The sequence below is a fragment of the Molothrus ater genome, chromosome 6 (genome assembly GCF_012460135.2).
Source record: "Molothrus ater isolate BHLD 08-10-18 breed brown headed cowbird chromosome 6, BPBGC_Mater_1.1, whole genome shotgun sequence".
In the NCBI taxonomy this organism is placed as follows: Eukaryota; Metazoa; Chordata; class Aves; order Passeriformes; family Icteridae; genus Molothrus; species Molothrus ater.
This window is the reverse complement of record NC_050483.2, coordinates 4,479,434-4,491,682: the sequence shown is the minus strand read 5'-3', so window position 1 is coordinate 4,491,682 and position 12,249 is coordinate 4,479,434. Positions and strand designations below refer to the sequence as shown.

The 12,249-nt window shown below is 44.7% G+C and overlaps 1 protein-coding gene across 1 annotated transcript in view; it reads left to right on the top strand.

The window, feature by feature from the left end:
* The first annotated feature begins 953 nt into the window (after positions 1-953).
* The window catches only part of QSER1 (glutamine and serine rich 1), a 44,154-nt gene continuing 32,858 nt past the window's right edge, over positions 954-12,249 (top strand). Inside the window, exon 1 of the mRNA XM_036384666.2 lies at positions 954-1,172. Coding sequence (XP_036240559.1) covers positions 1,057-1,172 — 116 coding nt within the window. The 5' untranslated portion in view covers positions 954-1,056. The remainder of the gene's footprint in view (positions 1,173-12,249) is intronic.

Below are 12,249 nucleotides of genomic sequence, written 5' to 3'. Positions count from 1 at the left end.
TGAGACACTGGAACACCCAGAGAAATTGTGGCTGCTCCATCCCTGGAAGTGTTCAAGGCCAGGTTGGATGGGGCCTTGAGCAACCTGATCTAGTGGAAGGTGCCCGTGCCCATGGCAGGGGCGATTGGGCTGGATGATCTTCAAGGTCCCTTCCAATCCAAAGCACTCTGCGATGCCATCGTACGATTCCATTCAGGCCTCTCAATGGGGAATGCCCGAGTCTTTGGGAAGCTCTGACATACAGACACATAAAGAGGCGGTGGCGGGCGCTGGCTCGGCGCTCCCCGCCGCGGGGGGAGGCGGCCGGGCGCGGGGAGCGGCGTCAGCGCCCGGTGCCGGTGCCAGGGCGGGAGGGCCGCCCCACAAAGCGCCCTACAATGGGGCGGGCTGCCGGGCTCCATCTTGGCGGCGGCGGCGGCCGCCCCGGAGCCCGCGGCTGGCGGCGCTTCCCCTCCGCGGGAACAACATGGCCCCGCCCCGGTTCCTCCAACAAAGCGCCAGCGCTTCGCTTCACCGAGGAACCGGCCTCCCCCGTACCCGACACCGCCACCCCGCCCGTCCCCGCCTTCAGCCCCCCCACCCCGCCCCGGTGGCGGCTACCGCCCCCCGCCACGCTCCGCTCCCGCCGCCGCCGCCGCGCTTCCCCCTCGGGCCGCGGCCGCCCGTCCGCGAGTCACAGACCTCCTTCCTCCTCCTCCTCCTGCTCTTCTTCCTCCTCCTGCTCCCGCTCCCCCCGCCGGCGCTGCTGGCGGCGGCCCCGGCGGCCCCTCCGCCGCGGCCTCCCTGCCCCCGGCCACGGAGCCCGTGAGCCCCAGTGCGCTGGCGGGGGAGGAGCATCCTGGGAACGCGCAGCCCGACATGGGTCCGGCGGCCGCGCAGCCCCCGCCGCCGCCCGCAGCTCCGCCCGCCGCCCGCCGCTGAGCGGGAGCGGAGCGCAGGGGGCCGCACGGGGCCGCGGCGCTGCCCGCCCCGGATGAGGCGCCGCTCCCCCCCCGCCCCGCTCGGTCCCCGCCGCCCTCAAAAGCGCAGGGCCCCCGCGGAGCCCCCGCGGCCCCGATGATGGACAGGAACTACCCCGCGACCCCCGGCTTCGCCGAGCCCCTGGCCCCGGGCACCGCGCCGCCCGCCGCCTCCTGGGCCTACGAGCGCGGCGCCGGCAGCCTCAAGCCCAGGTGAGGAGGGTCCGCCGAGGGGGCAGCGGCAGGAAAGGCCGGGGGCCGCGCCGGGGCCTGGCCGAGGGCGGCCGAGGGGGGCCCCGGCGGCGGGGCAGGGCAGGGCGGGGGACGAGCGGGGCCCGGCGGCCCCGGGGAGGCCGGGCCGGGCCGGGCGGGGCGGCGGAGGCCGCGTCCCGGCGGGCGGGGGGCGGCGGCGGCGCGGGCTCCCCGCTGTCCCCGGCGGCCCGCGGCGCTGGCGGCGGCGGGGCGGGCGGTCTCTCCGCCCCGGAGGCTCGCGTCGGGCTGCGGCGCGGGTTCAAGAGTTCACGCGTCCCTGGCCGGCTCCCGGAGGGAAGCGGGGCCGCGGGCACCGGCGCTGCCCGGCCGAACAATGCTGCCCGCCGGGGCACCGGGCCGGCGGAGGCGGCCGCGCCGCGCCAGCATCCCCCGCGCCCGTCCATTTCTCCGCCGGTGTGCGCTCCGCTGAGCCGGGCGAGCCTCTTTGCTCTAAAGCGCTGCTCCGGGGCGTGCGGAGCCTCCTCCTCTCAGCCAAAACTTGTCTGGAGCGATTCGGTCCCGCGGAGAGTTCTGCAAAGTTCCGGGAAGTGCGGGGAAAATACAGGATATCTTATTGGCTTTGCGTTGCTTTTTGATTGTGTAACTCTGCCAACTAAAAGGAGTATTCTCTAGGCGATGAGATTTTCCTTATCGCCTGCCTTTTATGTCTCTCGCTTGATTTATCTGCAGTTCCCATCTCGACGGCGTTTAAAGGTAAAAGAGAATCTTGGGCTAAAAATATCCCGTTGAAATAGGTGCGCTAATAGATGACTTTGCACTTGGTTCTGAAAGTGGTCAGACATGTCTGATAAGATTAATAGATTATCAGGTCAGAAGGACTGTTGCAATCATCTAGTCTGACCTCTTCATAATGCAGGCTACAGAACGTTTTTTTTTTTCCCCCCAATCTGTGTTTGAAAATAGAGCTTACATTTTAGAAGGTGTAGTTAAAAATTTCCAATGAGGCAAAATTCAGCACAGTTCTTAGTAAAGTGTACAAGTGACTGATATATATTGTATTTCTGATCTGAAGAGGGCTGCCTTTAGTTTCTGGTCACTGAGTCTTGTTTATAGCCTCATCAATGTAGAAAATATGTCGAGTATGAATTCTTATGAATCCTAATTAATTTCTTGCTTTACTTATTTTTCTTAATAGAAAGAGCATAATCTTTTGAAGTTTATTGCCAGAGATTTTTTTTTCTTGCTGCTTTAGTTATTCTTCCAGATTTCCTCCAAGTTGTTGTCAATTTCCCTTCCTGAATTGTGCACATCGCATTTGAGATGCAGTTAAGGCAGTGAGCAGTGAGAAGATCTCAGGAGCTCCCTGGCATGTGAGGCTGTACATTCCCTGTTTCACAGAGAATTGCAGCTTTTTGGCCAAACCCTTGCCCCATGAACCTCTTTAGCCAGTTTCTCTGAGGAGCTGCTTGCGTGGCAAAGTAAGGTCTCCATATAATTCTTTACAATTTTTCTTCCTAATCACTGATCATGCTTATGGTCATGTTGCAATGTTGATTTCAGTGGAAGTCAGTGACCTGTCCTTTCTGTATTGCTTTTGCCAGTTCTCATCACCTCTTGAGGGTCATGCCAGCTCTTTGGAGGTGATTTGGATTTCCTAGGGCATTTAAGAATAGGTAGTGCAGAAGCAGAAGTGGATCTTTCTTGGATTTTACAGGAAATACAACTGCTTGATGATTTTTTTTTTTAATATTTGAAATAATCCCCTGGTTTTACAACATACCTTGCAATTTTTTTTAATAGCTGCTGTATTAATGTACATTTTGGGAATTCTTTACAAGAAATGGCATGGAGAAAAATCCCAAGACAAGTACCATGCAGAAGCTCATTAGATCACTTCCTGCTGCCTATACCAATCAAATTAGTATTATTGCATCCCTATATGATATAGCAATATTTATACTATGCTTCAGGAAACAATGTGGAGAAAACTTTGTTTTAGTTCTTTGAAATTTCATCTCCAGGTTCTATACGTGGTGACAAATGATGCATTTAAAATTTGTGGCTGAAACATTTAAACTTTTTTCTTTAACTGTACTAAGAACAGGGAAAATACTGAATAATGAATCATATTTTGTGCTTGAAATTCTCCTGAACTGGCTTCTTTGGGTCCATGTCATTTTAATAAGAGTTAATATACCCTGTTCTTTGGCCAGATTTAAAGATTTGAACATGTTGGACACAGTGATGAGTAGAGTCTGGGCTTTAGGTGCTTGTGGATTCCTCTACTGCTGATAGCACTTGTCTTTGTATGGATGGCGTTGCTGAGGAATGGGGATGGAAGAGTCATTCCTGTCACTGCCAAGGCTTGCAGCAGCCTGGAAAGAAATTGTGAAGGTATAGATGTACTGTCAAGGAATATGCTGTCCTTGCCCTCAACTTGTGTTACAGATCACATCACATTTTTCAAAGTGGTGTTTCTGATTGTGGTTGACAGGTAGTCATCTTAACAGCTGAAGCTGCATTAGCCTGATGTTAAATTAAAAAATGTGTGTCATGTTCATCTGGTACTTGCTTGAAAAGAATTCAGCCTTTAGGTGATCTGGATGACAATATTTCATTCAAATTTCATAGCTATGCTCTTGCAGGCTGTGTTGTGGCAGGTTATGTTCCCTTTGTGTGGAGAGCCATGTTCACAGTCTCAGCTCATCAAAATGATTTCTCCTCCCTACAAGCATTGCTCCTGTCTTCCTGTGCTTCACTTCAGCCATCTGGTTTTTATCCTGCTTCTTATTTCTTGCAGGCACTGTTTGGTCTGTGCAATGCCTCCATTCTTATCAACTCAAAGGAAATGTGTGGTGAAGTGTTACAAGGACATTTCTACCAGGCCTGCTGTGACATAACTCTTCCCATGGAATAGGAGATGGTGAATTGGGATGGAAGCTGATGGAAATCACTGGGATCACTCTGGTACCTAAGCAGGGACACATTGGGACACTGCAGCCTGGTAGCAGGGGCTGAGGGGGTGCTCCTGACCCCCAGTCCCTTGCACAGCCTGTCAGCATCTTGAAGGAATTTCTGGTGGTTCTAGGAGTGCACTGCCACTTTTGGCCTTTTACTGTAGCTGTCAGAAAACCCTGCCTCTGTGCTTAAACCCTCTTTTGGCCAAAAGCTGTGGAGTAGCAGATAAGGTGTGCCATGCTTACTTGCTGCTTGTTCAGGAATTATTGAGTATTCAGAAACCAGGTGATGTGTAATAGTGTGAGAAACTGTCGAAATTACATGGAAAGAGAATGGAGACACCTGATTATGGATGGGGCTTCTGGTTCAGTTTCTCTGACGTGGGGGTACTCATTTAGAAAAGGATTTTTACTAGTGGAAAGATCTTACTGTTCTTGTTCTGTTTTTACCACAGCTCTAAGACTCAAATCTGCTACATGTGATTAAAAGTCAGTCACAATTATTTTGTTGTTGATTTAAGTTTTATGGTGATTGCCACGGTCTCTGATGTTCTTTTATGTCTGTATCCATCTCTGTCCTACCCAAGCATATGGGGTTTTATGTCATTTAATTCAATATGGTTCTTTACAACAGCTAGCACTGACATTGTTAGTGTGGCCTATAACAGCTAATCTAAGATAAAGAGTTAGTTACTGTGATAGTTCATTTGCAAACTTACATATATGAGAGACTTACACTTTTATGATAAATGGTTATGATGGGTTTTTAAACTCATTTTTGCATAGCTGTCAAACTAATGCTTATTGTAACAGCTGTGTTATAATTGTGTTTTAGTTAAGGCTCAATTTTAAATTCTAATGGGTTTTTGCATAGCTATAGGAGCTCTAAGTGCAGAGTATTTTAGAAAAGATGAGAACACTTTCTTTCATCAAATGAAATTGTTCTAAGAGGTGAAACCAATGTTTGTTGTTAAACACATTCTACAGAAAGTTCCCTATGGCGTAGTATTTCAAGTGTTGAAAGGAAAGCTCATAATCTGGGAATATACATAGAAATTTTGTATTAAAAGGCACAGAAAAATTAAATAAGTTTTAAAAACATATTAAAAGGTAGGTCACTTTTAAAATCTTACCAAATTTTCTGTCATAGTTTATATCTGAAACATTTATAAATGCCAAATAAACACAGGTAGTCCATGGTATAGTGCAGATACCTTACAGGGACTTGCTGGCTTTTGTTTGGCTTCCTTTCTTTTTCTTTTTTTTTTTCACCTGCATTCAGCACACACTGAAATCACAGCTGTGGGAAGGTCAAAGATTGGCTGAACAGAAGCTGAATGCATTCTTGCTCTGTGTCCCATAGCTTTTCCCCAGTGCAGATGTGTGGTCATCTTGCAAAATCTTGGCTGAAGTTTCAAAATGAGCCAGGCAGGCTTGTTTGGATTTAGATGCTGCTTACCTGTGTGAGATTTAATGCCAGCTTTACACGGACGATTTCAAGCAGTGTGTGTCATTCTGCTGCAGTGAGAAATGGTGATAAAGAACTATCTGCAGAAGGAGTGAGCTGAGACCTAGTGTGAGGGTGTAGTTACCTGAGAAGGCTGAACTGGGCTGCTCAGGCTCACTGCTGCTGAAAGGGGCTCCCTTCCTCTTCCCTTGTCTTTGTTTGGCGTTTGTGCAACTGCACAGGGAGCTGGTCCTGTTTGTCAATCCATGAGAAAACTCTCCTGGCTGAAACAGTGAATGGCTTGAGCTGGATATCTGTGCTGGAGGGCTGGAAGCCAGAGGTGGCACCTGGGGACAAGCAGGGAGCAGAGCTGTGTGGCTTTGGCAGGGATTCTTCCCAATTGTTCTGGACAGGGTTTGGATGGGCTCAGTCTTGCCATGTCACTGGCTTTGATGAACATCCCACAGAAATTGTGCTGCCTGCTTCCCTGGCAGGAAGGAGCACTTGGTAAGTGTCTGTTAGCTGGGTGCCAGATCTGTCTTCAGATCACCTACAATGACATTTCAGATGGGAGCCCTTTCCCATGGAGCCAACATCCTCCACACAGGGTACAGAATACATTGTTCTGCAAGAAGGGGGGCTTGTATTCCACCACCTATGCAAAAAGTGTTTCAGTCCCATGTGTGTATTTTGCCTTTCATCCTTTTAACTTTAATCATAGGTGTGTTTACCTTACACCAACAGAGAGCAACCTTTTCACCCTGTTTCTTCTGTACTTTTGCCCACCTTTTATTTTTTCCTGGAGTTGCTGCTGATTCTGGCATAAAGCTGTCATAGGAAGGAGGCTGTTTTTAGAAAAATCCTTGTTCCTCTCAGGAAAAAAGCACCTATGCCTGAACTGTAGTAATTTTAAACAATACTAGGGCTCTTATAAAGTGGGTGTATTTTGCATGGATATCTTTGTTGTATTTTGTCAAAGCTTTCACAAATTTGCATGTCAAGAAGCTGCTTTGCGTGGTGAGTGCCTATTCCATACATTAAACAAACAAAGAAAAGACAAACCGAAACAAAAACCAGTCAAAAGGCAATACATTAATAGTCTCACTTCAGACTTTCCTTAGCAGCCTTAACTGTGACAAAAATAACTTTGAGCAGCATGCAGAGTTCAGCCTTTCCAGCACAGCATTTCTTGCTGTACCATGCAAGTGGCAGAGAAAAGAAAATTCTTTGAATTTTTAAGCAAAGAGAAATACTTTCTGAGAGAACAGAATGCATGGTTATTAAGTACTAGATTTATTTGTCTCACTGGGCAGATTTCATAGGTTTTAGGTTTACTTCTGCTTGCTATTCTGCCATTGTTACATGACTTCTTTTGTTTCATTGCCCTGGACACACCTGGGGCTAAGTGGATTCTTACATTCTTTAGAGCCTCTTCAGAACCTCTCTGATGATGCTACAAAAAGGGGCAGGGGGCTCTTATTCCTGGATTTCTGCACACTTGAAAGTTCCTTATTCCAAAACAATTCAGCAAGAACCTACATCTGTTTAGACAAGCTTTACTTTCCCATATTGCTTTTCTTGTTTTTCATCTTCCTTCTACATGCCTACCTGTGTTGCTTGCTTAGGACTTGGGAAAAATGCAGCCAATTATGCTCAGCAGGAAGAAGGCACCCTTAGGCATCCTTATCTTAGAGTAATAGTGTTTACACAGCAGGATACTGAGGAGCATTTATTCCTTAATAATCCTGCAGGAGTTCTACTTGGGGCAGTCACACAGCTAGATTTCCTTGGAGATATCCCTCTTTTTTCAGCTGGCAGTGTTATGGGAGAAGAGTTGGAGGGCTCCAGTCCTTCATTTTGCATTCCAGATGTCTGGCAAGCTGTTCTGGGAGCTTTTAGCCATCCAGAACGTGCCAGACAAAGGGTCACAGCCTGGGCCAGGCTGGGTGTGCCAGCCTGTGCTGCACCTTCCATGCTGCCCTTTTTCCTGCCCAGGAAATCCCTCTCAGAAATATGGCAGCTTGGTGTTTCACACCACATCCTGTTTACTTTCTCTCATCTTCGTGTCAAAAATTCCAGTGCTAGACAGTGAATAATCCTTCAATCCCCATGCTCGGCCCATTTCATGATGTTCTGCTGAGTCTGCCAAGAACAGGATTTCCAATAAGTTTTTCTTGAATCTGAACATTTGTTCATTTGCTGTGCAAAGAGTGATTGTAGAAAGCCAACTCCTCCCTGCTCTGAACACAGCCATGTGCTAACTACCTTCAGCTGCTGGCACTGGTGAGCTGGAGTTTGCTGATAGTCAGCACCACTGGAGAGAGATGGGATTTTCATCTTTTCCCCTTCAAAAAACTCCCTTTTGTTATTGTTTTTAAGAGGATACAGTTTTTTTCACCAACTAAAGGATATTTTTTCAGTTCATGTGTGTATGCTGTTTTGATCTGGGTTAATAGTTGTTTTTGTTTAGACACGATGATCATGAAAGTTCAAATCGGTATCAGGGGCATATTCAATGAATTTGTTTAATATAGTGTGGTTTTTCCTATCTCAAAGTAAATGCCATGTAGCTGTAACTATTTCTAAAGTTTGGAACAATGCATGTTTTCTGGTTGAAGCATTCACAAGCAACTGGGTTCATCTGGTATTTTCAGCTAAATAGTGACTTGTTGCAAATGAAATGATAGCCAGGGTCCCCTTTGTAAGGTTAAAAATGTAAATTTAAACCTGTTTTAGGATGAGGAGAGCACTTGTGAAGAGGTTTAAGAGCTAAATTCAAGAGCTATGCTAGTTTTCCTTATAAACTTGGTTAATAACACCCTGTGATGCTTCCTTTAATGTAAAGGACTCTTTGCTGCTGTGTTTTATGATGAACTGTGTTGTTAACATGTTAGATCTTTCCTGGGCACACCTCCCAAACTGGGATGGAAGTGGTGTTAGTCATAGGGATACCTCTTGTTATGAATCTGAAGGAGCTCATATGAGCTGCTTAGCCCTTGTAGTGTGTTGTGGGATGTGGAAAAAACACTGTGCTGGACATGTGGATGTGTTGGGAGGCTTAGAGCCCATCTAATGGCCCTGGATTTTTGGCTGTAGGGTGGCAGGATGTGTGATCTCAGGTGTGGTCACTGAGCAGCTCCCCATTCTATGCCAGTGGCTGTGGGCCATGAGACCACTGCTCTTCACAGGGGTGCACTTTAACTTGACAAAACCTGGAGAAAATGCCTTTTTTCAGTACTGGAGACTCAGTGGTGGGGGCTCTAAATCAGAGTGATTATTCCCTGTGCCTGGCTGAAGCACAAGGTATTCCATGGGTTGTGGAACTGGAAAGTGCTTCCAGATTTGGTGATGAAGGGAACCCACTGACAGCATAAGATGGCTCTGTCAGTGTACAGCACACATGTATCTGCACTTCTTACCTCTTTCTGTGATGAAAACCTCAGCTTCAGCATCATCCTTTCCATAGAAATGGAAAATAAAGGGCTTAGTAAGAAATGGGATATCAAGTATTCCTTTAGTACCCTAAAGGTAATGCTCAAGCTTGCCACAAAATACAATGCTGTAATAACTGGGAGGATGAGGGTTGAAAAGCATTTCAATAGGTAAAATGAATTGTGATTTTATTAAGGCTCTGATGTGGCTAACCCACATCTTGAGATAACGCTCTGCTGATTTTTATATTTTGAAATAAAATTTTGTTCTTAAAAGTAATGGAATCTTTTTGTGTGTATCTCAGCTGTAATAGAGGATTATGCTGTGTGTTCAACCATTAGTACTGGAATGATCTAGAGAAGAGTTTTGAATATGCCCCAAGTACACTTTTGGCAACAGAATAGCATCACATATCAGAGAGAAAGTGTTAGATTTCCATTACTGTCTGCTACAAAAATCTTTTGAAATTGTAAGTAAAACTCTAAGAGAGAAGTATTTATATAAAAATCGCAGCTATTCTCTTTATGCTGGGTAAAGCAAAAGTTCTTTCACAGAGGGAAGGTAAGAGAAGAAGATAAATAAATGTAGTGACAAAATAATCCAGTGTCTCAGAAGGCAAGAAAATAAGATTGCAGACCTTAGAGTGGTGGAAGCTACACAGGCCATAATGGGACTGCTGTTTCTGCAGGCACTGATTGAGTAGAAGCTGTCAGGGAAGATGTATGAATCCCCAAAGCACTGCTTGGCAAACAAATGTCTTAAAATTATTTCTGACACTGCATTATAATGCAAATTGGGAGGAATGTGTTACAGTGTCTGTTTAAATGATACTGTCTTAATAAGGACATCAAAGTTAGTCTTGAATATTCAGAGCAGGAAAGCACTGAAAGCTCCTTTCCAGACCTTGAAATCTTCAAATATGCATCAGGAGCTTTAGACTGACATTGTAGAGTAGTTGAATTTTAGTTTCTTTTTTGCAAGCTGCAAAGTTTCTGTTTTGGTTAAGTTGCAAAGTTTTTTTTGTCAAAGCCAAGAGAAGCGGTTCCAAATTTATCAGTTCTGATTTAAAAAAAAAATTATTTTGTCATATGTACTGCATTTCAGTCATAAATAACCTCATAAAGAAAGCTGGTTTAGGTTGCATGCATTAAAAATGACATAAAGTAGTTTGTCCAGTCACTTAGTAGTAATTGAAGTTTATAAATAGCTTGTTTTTATCTGAATATTAGTTTTCACATACATATTTTCAGGACAGAGTTTAACTGATTTTTTTTTTTTAACAGAATTATATTGTCTTTGTTGTTAAGAACTCTGCAGGTTACTTAATCAGACAAGCCAGCACTTGCACTCAGGTATTGAAGTCCCAGTAAGACTATTTTGGCTTTCCTGTTTTTCATTTTTAAAAGGATCAAGCATAAGGAGTTCAGACACATTAACATGGGAATAAAGGGAGATGGACCTTTTGTGTCATAAAATATCTTTATTTCCTTAAGAAGTGATACATATTCAGGTGAAGAATCACAGGAACAGTGTGAACTTTTGCTTATTGAGGCAGCTCTCTGCATGTAATTTTCTACCTCAAAATCTATTTCTTAGAAGCTCCTTATCTCTGCTCCTAGAAAGCGAGGAAGTAATGAGAGTTTCCTCTCACAAGTACCTCCAGGCAATCCTTGGCCCACATTGTGGCAGCCTCAGCCATGCTCTTGCTGGCTCTGCCTTTGAGTTGAAGGGGAAAATTAACATTATAGTTTCATTTTTAATGAAAGAGTGGAGGGTGATTGCCTTTGGTGTGTTAGGATGGGATATATTCTATACGGGGTATGTAGTGTGTAATTGCATTAACAGGGAGAATGTGCCATAACCAACAGACACTGGAGCTTGTCAGTAAATGCTGCTCCTCTGTGCTTTACTGACTTCCCTCAGTACTGCAGTCTCATTCTGTATTTTCCATCTTTCCAAAAGTATCTACCTTAAAGATAATGTTAATAATACTTAAAAATATCAATATCTATTTTTTCTTGCTATAATAAAAGAACAGGCTAAGCAAATGCTAGAGATGTATGCTGTTCTTAAAAGCATGCATTATGTACCTTGAGGTATTAGTTTGAGATTATTTTCTTTTGATTTTTCAGCAGTGGGCTTTATTTTTCAAGTAGCAATTTTTTTTCTTTTGTTTCTTGTAGTGTAGAGCAAACATATCTGTGTGCAGGCAATCTCTATGTTTTTAAATACAGTTAAAAATAAAATTCCACTCCTTTTCCTTCCCCTGCTTCACTCTCAGATCTAGGTTTAAAGGCACAAAACTGATTTCTGGGCTAAACAGATGAATGGGGATACAATTCAGCATCATAGAGTCACCCCAGGACACATGGACACTGCAGCTGGTCTGGATTGTTAAATATTCTTTCTCTTTTTGCAAATATGATGTTAAGGTTTGTCTTGTCTTGTATAATCTAATGAGAGGATCAAGGGAATTAGATGCAGGGAGTAGGCTGGTTTCCTATTTTTCTTGAACCTGCCAACATTTTCAGGCTTCAACCCAAATTTGTGTTTGCACTGTCTTCCCCCTCCCTCCAGTATGTCTGTGGCTGGGAGATAGAAGTGAAAAATCACATATTGTATACATTTAAAAAACATTTTGCACTGAAATGAGTTTCTGGGCTGAGAAGGCATTTGTTTTCCATTGGAATGAATTATTCGGACATCCTCCATTTCTGTTTTCTGTTGTTTTTATGGGCTTTCTGTGCTTTTAACTTCCATCAGTGTGTTGGACAGGAGTGACTTGGTGTTACTAATGGTATTGAACTTTCTTCCTGGGCAACTCCCTCCTCTGCTTCTTAGGGTCATGGCTTTTTTAAAATACAAGATTAAACCTATTTCTGGATTAAAGTAATCTACCTGTAACATTGCTTTTAAATTTTGATTTTATTCTGAGCTGCAGGTAACCCCTGGGTGCTGAATTACATTCTAGCATGACTAGCAAACAGGGAACTATTGCTGTTACAATGAGCAGTTGAAGGGCCATCTACCCTCTGTTTCATCTGTGTTAAATTCAAGTGAAGTTTTCAAGTAATGCTCTTCCATTCTTTCTCCAGGAGATCTTGAGTAAAGGCAAAATAACAAAGAGAAGTATTTAAGGAAAGTAATAAACATTGTATCTAATATTAAAGCTATTATTCTAATTATATATTATAATATCTATATATACTGTATATTCTAATATCTAATATTAAAGCTATTA